Source organism: Danio aesculapii, chromosome 1, assembly GCF_903798145.1.
Source record: "Danio aesculapii chromosome 1, fDanAes4.1, whole genome shotgun sequence".
Lineage (NCBI taxonomy): Eukaryota > Metazoa > Chordata > Actinopteri > Cypriniformes > Danionidae > Danio > Danio aesculapii.
Window position 1 is genome coordinate 35,385,175 of NC_079435.1, and position 14,294 is coordinate 35,399,468.

General features: G+C 34.3%; 1 protein-coding gene across 1 annotated transcript in view; it reads left to right on the forward strand.

Annotated features, from left to right (window-relative positions):
• The window catches only part of usp53b (ubiquitin specific peptidase 53b), a 50,927-nt gene that overhangs the window by 12,084 nt on the left and 24,549 nt on the right, over nucleotides 1-14,294 (forward strand). Inside the window, exons 5-10 of the mRNA XM_056459395.1 lie at nucleotides 1,273-1,386; nucleotides 1,585-1,667; nucleotides 3,113-3,218; nucleotides 4,851-4,997; nucleotides 8,358-8,507; nucleotides 10,802-10,970. Of these exons, the coding sequence (XP_056315370.1) occupies nucleotides 1,273-1,386; nucleotides 1,585-1,667; nucleotides 3,113-3,218; nucleotides 4,851-4,997; nucleotides 8,358-8,507; nucleotides 10,802-10,970 (769 nt within the window). The remainder of the gene's footprint in view (nucleotides 1-1,272; nucleotides 1,387-1,584; nucleotides 1,668-3,112; nucleotides 3,219-4,850; nucleotides 4,998-8,357; nucleotides 8,508-10,801; nucleotides 10,971-14,294) is intronic.

The window sequence follows — 14,294 nt, forward strand, 5'->3', positions numbered from 1 at the left end:
TACAAAAAACCTAGAATGGGAATAGTACAATATGTGACCCAGGAGTAATGACCCAAAACCAGACTTATGTTTCATGGGTTTATTTTGAGCTTTTAGTTGATTTGAATGGGTCAAAATTATATTTTCTTTTATGCCAAAAAGTCACTGGAATATTAAGTAAAGATGATGTTATCAAAATGATCTTATGATTCTATAATAATATTTGATAAATTCCGTACTGTAAATATATCAAAGCTCGGTCTTTGATTAGTAATGTGAATTGCTAATAAGATTAGATTAGACAACTTTTGAACAATTTTCTTACTATTTCGATTTTTTAACATTCAGATTACAGGTGTTCCAATATAAAATGTTTAATATTTATGGATGCTTTTCTCAGTTAGTGTCAACATTAACTCAAGTCTGTTGCGTTCTTTTGTGAGGAGTGCTATTTGCGTGCTTTGACTCATGGACTGTTAATTAATATTCTTCCTATGAGGATCTCAAATTTATTATGCTCCTTCATCAGTGTTAAGATGTTGTCTGTGTGAACAGCTGTCCTTGTAATATTCCAATACTCCTTGGAATATTAAGTAAAGGTAAATTTCCTACTGTAAATTTATCAAAGCTCAGTCTTTGGTTATTTTTTTAATTCATATATTTGATTAATGTGAATTGCTAATTAAATTAAAAAATTAATTAATTAAACAATTAATTAATAAATTAATTAAACAATTTTTTTACTATTTAGATTTTTTAACACTCAGATTACAGGTGTTCAAATATAAAATGTTTAATATTTAACAATGCTTTTCTCAGTTAGTGTCAACATTAACTCAAGTCTGTTGCGTTCATCTTGTGAGGAGCACTATTTGCCTGCCGTGACTCATTGACTGTAAATATTCTTCCTATTCGTCCTGGTTTTTGTGATAGAGGGTCAAATATATCCATTATACCATCAGTAAAACAACATATTTAACGTTGGCCTAAAACGTTTGCACAGTACTGTATCTTATATGCATTATTTATGAGCTTATTGTGTAAAAGTGTACAAAACTGTTTACTCTTTCTTTTTATGCTGTGAATCATTTGAATCCATTTAGTGCCATTGCTGTGCTTTATTTCAAGCAGCTGTTTGTGTGATTTGACCTACTTTGTGATAGTTTGATGTCGCTAATAATAACAATGATTGTTAAAAATAAGCCTTAGATTAGCACTAAGAATAATTGTGTCAACAGACTCCGACTCATCATTTTTATTTTTGCATTGTGTTTTGTAAACCTTGGGGCACAGGAGAACATTCTAGAAAGGATACACCTCCACCTTGTTTCTGACTCAGCTACAGAAACATGTACCTCCAAATCATGCATCACCCACCAGAAGTTTGCTATGACTCTCTATGAGCAGGTACTGTGATGTTGTTTGCTCTTTTCCTCATTTTCACTAAAACTGTCTCCTTGACAGTCTCAACAATAAGAAAAACAACAGTCACTTTGCTTTATGTTTCTCTCAGAATTTGGTAACTTTTGGATATCGATTACAATGACAGTGCTTGATGGGTTGGTTAGACCTCACTTTATACTGACAGTAATTTCTCCTTTGCAGTTTGTTTGTCGTAGTTGTGGAGCATCATCAGACCCTCTCCCTTTCACTGAGCTTGTGCACTATGTTTCCTCCACAGCACTCTGGTAAGTGAGATATCCTACTGACCCATTAAAACCATGCAACTTTCATATTTAGGGAGGGACATAAACTGCTGAAAACACAAAATAATTAGCCCTCCTGTAAAATTTTAACTATTTTACTAATATTTACCAAGTTATGTTTAACAGTCTGGAGAAAGTCTTATTTATTTTAGTTTGGCTTGAAATATCAAAATAAAGGTCAATATTATTAGCCCCTTAAGAAATGATTTTTTTCAATTAGTTACATACCTGTAACAAACCACGGTTGTCAAATTATTTAACTAATTAACCTAAATTGTCTTGTTAACTAAGCTAGTTAAGCCTTAAAATTGCACTTTAGGCTGGTTACTAGTATCTTGCAATATAACTTATTATTGTAAAATTTTATGTACTGTCATCATGGCAAAGACAAAATAAATGAGTTATTAAAACTATTATGTTGAAAAATGTTTAAAAAAAATCTCACAGTTAAACAGTGCTTTGCAAATATTTGAAAAAGAAAACTAATTTCAGCGTAGGACTAAATAAGTCATCTTCAATTGTGTAGGTTATGTACTCTTATGGAAAAGTTGTTTCATAACCTGGTGTGTTTTCTCCTTTGGATTGGTTACTTTAGACATGGTAGTCACACTTTGATTCTCAACATTTCCTAAAGGATTTTTAGGTCTGTTTGAAGGGAAGATAAAGTTAAATGCTTAAATGAAATTTGTCTGAATAAACGTACTCCAAAAACATAATCAAATAGAAAAACTTACATTTAGTTATACTCATTTAGCAGACACTGATATACATGTTTAAAAACACTTTCATTGCATAATAGTTCTAATATTTCCCCTCAATAATCTGCGGTGATTGGTCCAATTGCCCAATCTTTTGGGATTGGTCTACTGAATGCAGTGCAGGTCACAAATTGAACGTCCATCACAACTTATCAAGTCTTTGTTAAAACAACAATTAGCCATGGTACAGAGTATATGTGTGAGCCCAATGTCATATTGATATAGCTCTGCAGTTTGTACATTGCTCTATTCTTCATCATAACTCTGAGTAATAACAACAAAAAACATTCAATATTAATTGACATTCCTGCACAGCAACAAAAGTTTGACTGCAGTGCACACAAACTTTAGGTGCATTCTGCTGTGTGTATGTTCTGGTCAGCATAGCTCAAACCATTGCGATGAATGGGTTTCACAGTTGAATGTTTTCATTCACTTACAGTAGATCATGCATGAATAGAAATTTAGAATTTTGTTGTCAGTTTAGAAATGTTGAATTTGCGAATGTAAACTGATCCAAAAACAAATTGCAGCACTGTTTTAATTTGTATAGAGGTGTTAAACACTCTACAGCAGGTGAATTATGCTGTATGCTATTACGCTATCTGTTATCTAGGGTGGTTTAATGACAGAAATGATCCTCTTGTGTTTTTTTGCTTATTTTGGCAGTCAACAAGTGGAGCGAATTTTGGAGAAGACAGACAGACTGCGTTCAGACATGTTTGGTGAACTGTTGCAGGCAGCCAACACCATTGGAGATCTCCGCAACTGCCCTGTATGTAAATCTTTTTTTCATTCTTAACCAGTTGCATGTGCAACAAATTGTGCCATATTTTGTGTTTACTGTACCATCTTATTTTTAAAAATTTGTAGATTTTTTGCTCTCTCTTAAGTTTGTTAAGAGGATAAATCACATTTGAATTCTGTCAATTTAGTTTCTCACTAAAACCCTACAATATTTCATTCATAAAACCCAATTGAGGATCATAAATCTTCATTATTTTCAAAATATTTTATCTATCTATCCATATTGGATATATTTTTGGTCCATATTGGAGATATTTTTATAGATATTGGAAATATTTTTATATCAATCCATAAAAGCTTAAGTAATGTTCATTTGAATGCCTAAAAATGTATTGAAAAACATTCATTTTAATTTTTTTAAATGGCTGGAATGCTTTCTCTTTCCAAAAAACAATATTGTTTAATATAGTTTTAAAGTATCCAACATAACAAAGTTTTAAAGCCTGAAAAATTGTCATTACATTATGACATAACTTAACATAACACTTTTTTCTGTGCTGATCAGGTATGATCACCTTAAATGTTGTTTTAAACCTGGTTTTGAAGAATGAATCACCAAAAAAAGGTCAAATAGAAAGTTGAAAGTTGCATACTGTAACGTGTAATCTCTATTTTCTAAGTTCTATATGATTTATTTGCTATTGTAGAAGTTAACACTTAATGCATCTTAAGCTCTAGTTAATTATTGAGTTCTATAATTAATTCCAGATACGTGTAAATGTGTGACTGTTGTAATCATGTTGTAAAATAGCTGTCCATTCCATCAAAGTATCAGAATTGATCTGAAGCTTTAGTCGTACCACGTGTAAGACTAATAAATAACATGCCAAGATTAGCCAGAGTTAACCTCTTGACTCCACAGGCAGCTGTAGAACAAGTGTTAAATCTGGATACCCTTCTGAGAATGCTTCAGAATACAAATTAGTAAAACAAATAGATTTTGACATTAATCTAGCTTTATTTCTCCTTGATGAGTATGAGTATGAGAATGAGTATTCTCTTTATGTTATAGCTGAATATTTTTCAGCTTACAGGTTTTATATTTTTTTAAGCGAACAGTTGAACTCATCCTCACTCTGTTATGCTAAATCCACAGTTTTTTTGTAAATTCTGAAGAATTAACTAACTACTTTTTTACATAAATTTATAATTAATGTGAAGTGAACATTTTTAAGGATCTTAAACATATCATGAATACACAGCTTACAATCAACAGAAATATTGTGCCGCCATTATATTAGTTAAAAAATGCAAATATACTGTTTAGTTTTAATTCATTGTATTGTTCATTTAATTTTAAATTAAATTTCACAATCTAAGTTGGTACTTTACTTGATTAGTATGACAAATGTCATTTTGAAATCTCTTGTCTGTCATTTTGCATTTCTCATTCTAATTTACAAAACTTTTCGTAATTCAACCCTCCAATATTTAGCGATTCTCCCACAGCATTATTACTTGCTTTTTCAAATTAGCATTTTTAAGGTGACCTTGATAGGCACCATACAGATAAAAGGGTGTTCTTCTTACATACAAAATCTACATGCCTTTGTTTGCCATTTTGTAAGTGTAATTTGACCTGTGCTCTTGTGCACTGCAGAGTAACTGTGGGCAGAGTATCAAAATTCGCCGCGTGCTGATGAACTGCCCAGAGATTGTTACCATTGGCTTTGTGTGGGACGCTGAACAGTCTGACCTCACTGAAGATGTCATCCGCTCTCTGGGCCCAAACCTCAATCTGTCAGGGGTGAGGGACAAATTTGCATGACTATTGATGAATTATCTGCTCATCAAAGTCAGATTTTACAATTCTGTATGTTCAATATTGTTATATTGAATTATACAATTGTATTGTTATTCATTCATTTTAGTCACTTTATTAATCAGGGGTTGACACAGCGGAATGAACCGCCAAATTTTCCAGCATATGCTCTTCCAGCTGCAACCCACTACTGGGAAACACCCATATACTCTCACATGCACACACATACACTACAGCTAATTTAGTTTATTTAATTCACATGTCTATGGACTGTGGGGGAAACTGACAGTAGACCACGCCAACACAGTGAAAACATGCAAACTCCACACAGAAACGCTAACTGGCCCAGCTGGGACTTGAACCAGCAACCTTCTTGCTGTGAGGCGACAGTGCTAACCACTGAGCTACTGTGTCGCCACAACTGTATTGTAATGCATGCAGTTTTTGAAGCAATATGTTATATAAGCTTATGAACCCACATGTAGATCAACATATAGGCCAGTTCAAAATTAATTTATGCATTTTTACCCAAGTTAAAATAATTATACCAATAATTACAGAATGGTGTCTAGAAACTTTTGTTTAACAGATGGTCAAGTTGCAAGTTATGTAACAATCTTAAAATTTTAACGATGAATTGAACTAAATAATAATATGTTTGGATAATGTATTAATGATTTTCTTAATTGAGAATGTTTAGAGTACCAAGGTCTGCACACAAGCTGTGGTAGACCAAATAGATATTGTGTGCACTAAATAAAAATGACTGTTATTACCATGATGCATTGATTCATGGTCACAATTTATTCATTCATTCTGTTGTTTTAGTTAGATTATGGGCCTGTATACAATTGCAAGCAAGTTTGTACAACATGGTCATAGGTTAACTACAATTATATAACAAATTAAAAAGTCATGGGAACTAAACTAGTAAGCCCAAAATTATTCATACCCCTGAACCCCTTTAAAAAAAAACAACAACCCAAAAACCCTAAAGTGTAACTTCATAAATTCACACCTGGCTTTGTATATTTACAAAGTTGGAAGTGTAGTACTGTGTATACAAAACACATCATCCAGCAGACTTTTGACATCTCCCAGGCTCCAGCTAGCTGAGCCACCGATAATGCTTGAAGGTTTCCCACTCTCTTGAGGGACAGAAACATTTTAGAAGCACTGCTTTTAAAGTCAGATATTTCAGCTTAACAGATTAGTCTGGTTCAAAAGGAGGCACAGATGAGCCTTCAGGACAATACCTAAGTCCCAGGTCATGACCCTGAGGTGGCTTGCATGCCAATAGTTTCTTCCCCAAAAACACATAACTCAAAGGTGCGTGGTAAGCCACTCTATAGAGTGGAAGGGGATAGACCTGCAGAGAGCCAATTCTGAAGCAACTACAGCAATAGACCAAATGGGCAATAAACTAGTCTAGCTAACAAATACTGCATCATGAAGTTAAACTATCTACTTACGGGAGTATACTTTCCTTGTGAGGAGAACTCTTGAGCTGATAATGGTCAGCAAAACCTCAATTGGCAGACCAGAGCTTGTTTCTTGGGTCCTGTCAGAGGCCAAACCCTTCCACATGTAGGGTCTGGCCTCCTGCCTGTGACAGAAGGTCTCTCCTGATGGAAATTATTCGAGAATAAATGTTGAGGAGAGACATTAAATCTGAGCACAAGCCAAAACAAGGTTACTGGTAGTAGATGGACCCTGTTCTGACAGACACTCTCTAGAACTCCTGGGAGCAGAGTGATCAGGAAATGTGTATAGACCTAGTTTCTGAACCATGGCGTTCAACCTAAAAAAATGGAAGTTTGAGGCAGAACCAGAGCGAACAATGATTTGTTTATTGTGAAGCAAATTGATCTACTCCTTCTAAATCACCAGATCATAACAGGGTATCCATTCTCTGGGTCTTAGCCCCTGTCTCAGCTGGATGTCTTCAGCGTAAGTTTGGTGGCATGGAATATAAACTGCACTGAACCAACAAGAGGATCAGTTGTGCCAGTTTGCGACCACAGGGGGTTGACGTAAGAATCCACCAATATGTTGTCTGTCTGAGATCTGGGAGGAAAAAAAAACATCTCTCCACAGTCTCTATGTTTAGTGACCTTCCAGAATTGCTCTCCAACACGTGGTCATTAATCCCTTGCAATGACAGGGTGTTCCCAGCACTGAGCCTTGAACAATGACCAATCTTTTTTAACACATAAGGAACAAAGGTTTTTGCTTGCTACTTTGATCTGACATACATACTCACATTATATAGAAAATAGATTTCATAATGTCTAGTTGACAAGGTGAAATGACCTGCTCATGTTAAGCTGTTAACATTCAATGTTTCTTCATTGAACACAGAGTTAAATTTATATAGTAAAATCAATGCAGTATTTACTGTCACAGTGTTTACAATAGCCTAGGGAAGGATGTCTTTTCGACAGTTATGGTAATAACCATTTTGCTTCAGTAAGCAGTAACAGACTGTGCCATCTGACCAATCAGGGCAGAGTGAGCTCTCAGAAATGAAAGGTTTAGAAAGCAGAAATTGTCAAACGAATTGAACACTGATAAAAATGCAAAGTTTCACACAAATCCTTCATGCTGTCCCAACACAAATAAATTTAAATCAATTTAACTTAATTGTTTTTACAAATTTAGGGTGATTGAACATAAAACAATCAAGTTGTCCAAAAAAAAATCTAGAATTGTGTTGTTTTAGCAAATTTTACAGAAGTAGTTTCAATAAGCAGCAAAACTATTTTTTGAGTGAAGCTTTTGAGTCTGTTTGACAAGCATTGTGATTTTAAATGAATATAATGAGAACATTATGGTAAAGGGAAGTAAACCTATTGTAGGAGACCCAAAGGAGATCATTGTACGCTTTCCAGTGGTGAAGCACCCATTTAATACTTATTTATACTTATTATAAAACACATATTTTAGATTTTTAGCCTCACTACATGAATACATATTAGAAGTGGACTTTAAATGCCACATTGTGCTTGCAAATATGTGTTGCCAAAATCAACCTTTTTAAAACCCGATTCCCCTCTGTTAGACCTCAGTTTCCTCCTCAGCAGTCATATGAGTGCTGCAGGCCAATATCACATATGTATGGGTCACTACACTAGAGGAGACATCATGAACCTTGGCACACTATGACAAAACCATCCGGTCTGAACCCTCTTAGCTAGAGGCAGTTTACTCTTTTATTTAGGTTTTGAGACATCAAAGTTTGATAAGATGGGGATAATATATAGCAGTTCTTTTGCACAATACTTTCATTTCTTCAACCTGACACTTTTAAATGTCAATTTGGATTGTTCTCTGTTTATTCTTCAGCTGTTCTATAGAGTCACAGATGAAAATGCCAAGAAAAGAGATCTTCACCTGGTGGGAATGATCTGCTACTCTAGTCGACATTACCTAGCATTCGCTTTTCACAGCAAGTCTTCCAAATGGATCTTTTTTGATGATGCAACCGTGAAAGAGGTATTTACACACACATTTCTTCACATACAAAATAGTGAAATCTTTGTCATGGAAGTGGGCTACCAATAAGAGACTGTAGGTGTAAATACCACAAGGTCACTAAAGCATAGCCTGTATCATGCGTCTGCTAAATAACTACTTGCCACTGGTTAAGCTATTTGCATTATAGTGTAGCAAAGTTGCAGATTAAATAACAGGTCCTTCCAAAGTAAGATTTCCAATGAATATCTTACGCACGTTCAGAATACGTATTGTAGATTACAGGTCTTCTCCACTGTGGGCCATGTGATGCAAATTAAACCATGACTTATTAATAATATTATATTTTATTCATTCATTCATTGTCTTTTAGCTTAGTCTCTTTATTCATCAGGGGTCGCCACAGCGGAATGAACCGCCAACTTGCCCTTACAGCTGCAACCCATTACTGGGAAACATCCATACACACTCATTCACACACATACACTAGGGCCATTTTAGTTTATTCAATCACCTATATCATGTCTTTAGACTGTGGGGGAAACCAGAGCACTCAGAGGAAACCCAAGCCAAGATGAGGAGAACATGCAAACTCCACACAGAAATACCAACTGACCCAGCCGGGACTCGAACTAGCGACCTTCTTGCTGTGAGGCGACTGAGCCACCGCGTTGTTATTATTATTATTAATAATAATAGTAATTATAATAATAATAATAATAATAATAATAATAATAATAATAATAATAATTATTATTATTATTATTATTATTATTGTTATTATTATTATTATTATTATTATTATTATTATTATTATTATTATTATTATTATTATTATTATTATTAAGTTATAATTGTAAACACAGACTTTTTGGGACAAATACAAATTAAACAATTTAAATGGCACTTGATATTGAGTTTCTTAAGAGCTGAATTTCTTAGGGGGATCAGACAGAAAGTAATGTAGTTAAATAACCACAAGAAAAAGCACAAGCATGAAAAAAGTGTGCTAATTCAGTTTTAGTTAAGTAGCGATCATATTTAACTAAATGAAAATGAAATAGCAAATTAGGACAGTCTTCACATGGTACAAACTAATAAACTGTCAGGGGAATTTCATAAATTGTGGCCACAATATCAGTTGTTTTGACTGTTGTTGTTTTAGTATTATTTGTAAGCAAAACTTTTCCATTTTTAATTCATTATTTGCAAACTTAACTTAAAATCACTATATAAAATGCTATTGCTACAGAGACCTGATGATGTTTAATAAAAACATACAGGGATAAAATACTATGGGAAGATTAGTTACAAATTTTGAGAAAAGTAAAGCATGTTAAGATAGCAGGTTTTTAATTCACATAGCATTTCCTCCATACTGTATAAAGTAGAGTTCAATGCAGATGCTTGTTACAGAATCTATTTATAGTTGAAGTAATTCTAATTACCAGACTGATAATGAGGTGCAGATTGAGCTTAACTAAGTGCAGAGCTTAGTTAAGAGTTACAGCAAACACAGTTTCTATGAGATGTGATTTATGTACTGTGTCAGGCAGATGGTCACCTAAACCTTTCTCCTTCCTGGCTTGAGCCCCAGTGACTCAGATACTGTTACTATTAAGAATATTTACCAATTTTAAGAATGTCTCCTTCCTAAAGGGTATGGAGTCACTGTCTTTTTAACAGACCATGTTATAATGATTACAAATACAGTGTGTGTATAACTTATTAATATATTTATATATACTTTATTTAACAAATTTTTTATTCGATAGGATACAGAGCAGATTACAGTATCTGACATCATATTTTTATCCCTTTTACATGGACTTTATTAGTGTCAATGTTAATCATTTTTAATTACTTTATTTTGATGGTCCCTTTAACACATTTTGTTGTTTATAAGTTGCATTGCAACTCAAATTCTAATTTGAGTATTAGTGGACTGTAAAGGGTTGGGGTTAGGGTTAGTGTAAGTTGACATACTTGCAAAAAAAAGCAGTGTCAGCAGATACAGTATTAAGCAAACAGTCTACTAATATCCGATTGAAAAATAGTTAGCATGTAGTTGCATTGTAACCTATAGTCAACTAAATGTGCAAAAGGAACCATCAAAATAAAGTGATAGCAATCATTTTATAAAATCTGCATTTAGCATTAGCAAGCACTTTTACAACTGGCTTCTGGTTAAAGAATTGTGGTTCCCAGTTTCAACTGTGCTGTGTTTGCAGTATCTTCTAAAATCTCATAGTACAGTACAATTTCTACCTTTTGTTGTATACTAACGAATTCTTGTTCCAATATCTTGTATCCAGATTGGCTCCAAGTGGAAAGATGTGGCATCTAAATGTATTCGGGGTCACTTTCAGCCTCTCCTCTTGTTTTATGCCAACCCGGATGGTACTGCAGTGTCCAATGAGGATGCACCCCGACAGACCACTATGTGGTCCCGTTATAACTCTCCTCTCAATGGGAAAGGGACAGGTAAGACTTCACATCTTGCTTACACTGAGCATTCTTGGATTCCTGTAACTAATAACTCTAACTGATGTAAAGAATGCTTTTAAAACATTTTAACAGATTAACTAATAGTTACTCGTTGTACAAACTTGTTTTAAAGCAGAAACGAATCAATTTACCAACCTTAAAAAGAATTGCCACCCCATCTGCCAGCCCAGCACTGGTAACCCAGTGTATTAAACATAAGTCAGTTACCTTGACTGTTTCACAGCAGGTGCAAATTATTTTATGGACATAATATACGAAAAGTCTATTAAACTGCAGTCCAAACAAACAACTTGTACGAACTGCTTTGTTTTAGTGAATCCTGCAGCCACCTCCTCTCATCCTCTCTTGCCAGATAAAGTCATTTTAGTCATATTTTAATACTGACACCATTGATAAATAAGTAAATTGGGCTTTAATGAAGTCAGGAGATACAGTTAATGCAGATTCTGTATTCTATTTTTAAAATACAATATTTGAGCTTATTTGGTAAATTTGTGGGGGATAGCTTTTTTATTTATCTATTTTTTGTAGAAATATTTGGCAAGCACTGTATCTGATATCAATGGCACTAAAATTGACAGCAACAAAATGCAATGCAATGATCCTTGCTTCAGTATTGCCACATCATAAATAATTTTTTAGATCCCTTCCTGTACTAAAGTAAAAAAAATAGGAGCGTTCACACCACAACAATAACGACCTAGATAAATAATTCAGTTCAGCAATCACAGTTTTTCAGTTAATGAATGATAAAAACAGTTTTATTTTTAAATTATTATAAGCATAATTTAAAAATAAAACTGTGTTTTTATCATTTATTAACTGAAAAACTGTAATTTTTTTACCAACTATTATTAAAATGTGAATATGTTAAATGGTATTTTCAGTCATTGTTGTCTTTTGTATGCCAACCCACTTATTTAATTATTAACTATAATGAAATGATAAATAAATCTTCAGCTCACTTAGCTGTTGTCTGTTGCATCCATGAAACTACCACATATGAAACTATATTAATACATAGTTAAAATGTAGTAGTAGTAGTATTGTAAATGATAGTAGTAGTAGTAGTAGTAAGTAGTTTTTTATGGACATTAGAAACAAACCACTTTTTAATATGCCCTGAGAGTTACGTAAACTCCAGCATTCTATCGAGAATTCTTATTTTAAGCACAAATCCCGGTTTCGCAGCAAGCATTTGCGGGTGGATGAGTTGATTTCTGCTCGGCTTTCTGAACTCTACCAAGGACAGGGATTATCACCCACGCGCACTTTCTCTCCCTGCCTTTCACTTTATCTCTCTCGCTCTCTCTCTCGTTCTGTCTCTCCTAATCCCTTCCCTCTGGCCTTTGCATTGCACTGCTATTCTCTTGTCCCCTCTACCGAATTTTCTCTCCATTCTTGCTTTCGTCTGACTGATTTGCTAAATGGATATTCTCCCCCGGCTGTCATTCTCACAGAGTCCTATTGGAATGGGAAAGCATTCTTATTTTCATATGAATATCTGTAAGTAGCGCTTGTTTTCCTTTTCTTTTTCTTGTGAATTTCCTTTATTTGATGTTTGTCAGTAGTTGTGCAAAGAAGAGAATCTTTACTTGTATGTGTATGTGTACAGAGCACAGAGCAGTGTCGTGCTGTTTATTAGTTACTATTGCTGTTATGCAGCAGCAATTTATCCACTAGATAACTTCCCTCCACCGTTGGACCTTTATGTGTATCTGCTCAGTTTTTTGTTGACTTTGAAAGGTCTTAATGTGTTTCCTGGATTTGTTCCTCTGGTGCTTTTGGAAGGATGTTTAATGTGGGATCTGCGCCAGCTTGTTCTTGTAGTCTCTGCTGAGCTCTGTACTTTAGACTGAGCTGGCAACACTTCTGCTGAGCAGAACACAGATGCTCTCCCGCTAGTGATAGACTGCTCACAGTGCCATGATTTCATCAATGTTGTGATGTGGTCACAGCTCCATGGTGTAGTTCTTATGAAAGTTTGGCTTTCAAAAGAATGTTTTGTTCAGTAGTGACTAGAAGAACATCAGACCAAATAAGAAAGATCTATCTATCTATCTATCTATCTATCTATCTATCTATCTATCTATCTATCTATCTATCTATCTATCTATCTATCTATCTATCTATCTATCTATCTATCTATCTATCTATCTATCTATCTGTCTATCTGTCTGTCTATCTGTCTGTCTGTCTGTCTGTCTGTCTGTCTTTATACTGTATCTACCTACAGTATCTATCTATCTATCTATCTATCTATCTATCTATCTATCTATCTATCTATCTATCTATCTATCTATCTATCTATCTATCTATCTATCTATCTATCTATCTATCTATCTATCTATCTATCTATCTATCTATCTATCTGTCTGTCTGTCTGTCTGTCTGTCTATCTACCTACAGTATCTATCTATCTATCTATCTATCTATCTATCTATCTATCTATCTATCTATCTATCTATCTATCTATCTATCTATCTATCTATCTATCTATCTATCTATCTATCTATCTATCTATCTATCTATCTATCTATCTGTCTGTCTGTCTGTCTGTCTGTCTGTCTGTCTGTCTGTCTGTCTGTCTATCTATCTGATTATCTGCATTTTTAGGGTCAGGTTACATAAGATATCTATCTATCTGTCTGTCTGGTCTGTCTGTCTGTCTGTCTACCTACAGTACCTATCTATCTATCTATCTATCTATCTATCTATCTATCTATCTATCTATCTATCTATCTATCTATCTATCTATCTATCTATCTATCTATCTATCTGTCTGTCTGTCTGTCTGTCTGTCTGTCTGTCTGTCTGTCTGTCTGTCTGTCTGTCTGTCTGTCTGTCTGTCTGTCTGTCTGTCTGTCTGTCTGTCTGTCTGTCTGTCTGTCTGTCTGTCTGTCTGTCTGTCTATCTATCTGATTGTCTGCATTTTTAGGGTCAGGTTACATAAGATATCTATCTATCTGTCTGTCTGGTCTGTCTGTCTGTCTGTCTACCTACAGTACCTATCTATCTATCTATCTATCTATCTATCTATCTATCTATCTATCTATCTATCTATCTATCTATCTATCTATCTATCTATCTATCTATCTATCTATCTATCTATCTATCTATCTATCTATCTATCTATCTATCTATCTATCTATCTATCTGTCTGTCTGTCTGTCTGTCTGTCTGTCTGTCTGTCTGTCTGTCTGTCTGTCTTTCTGTCTTTCTGATTGTCTTTCTGATTGTCTGCATTTTTAGGGTCAGGTTACATAATAAACATTTCATGGTACTCTTCAGCTTTTTTGT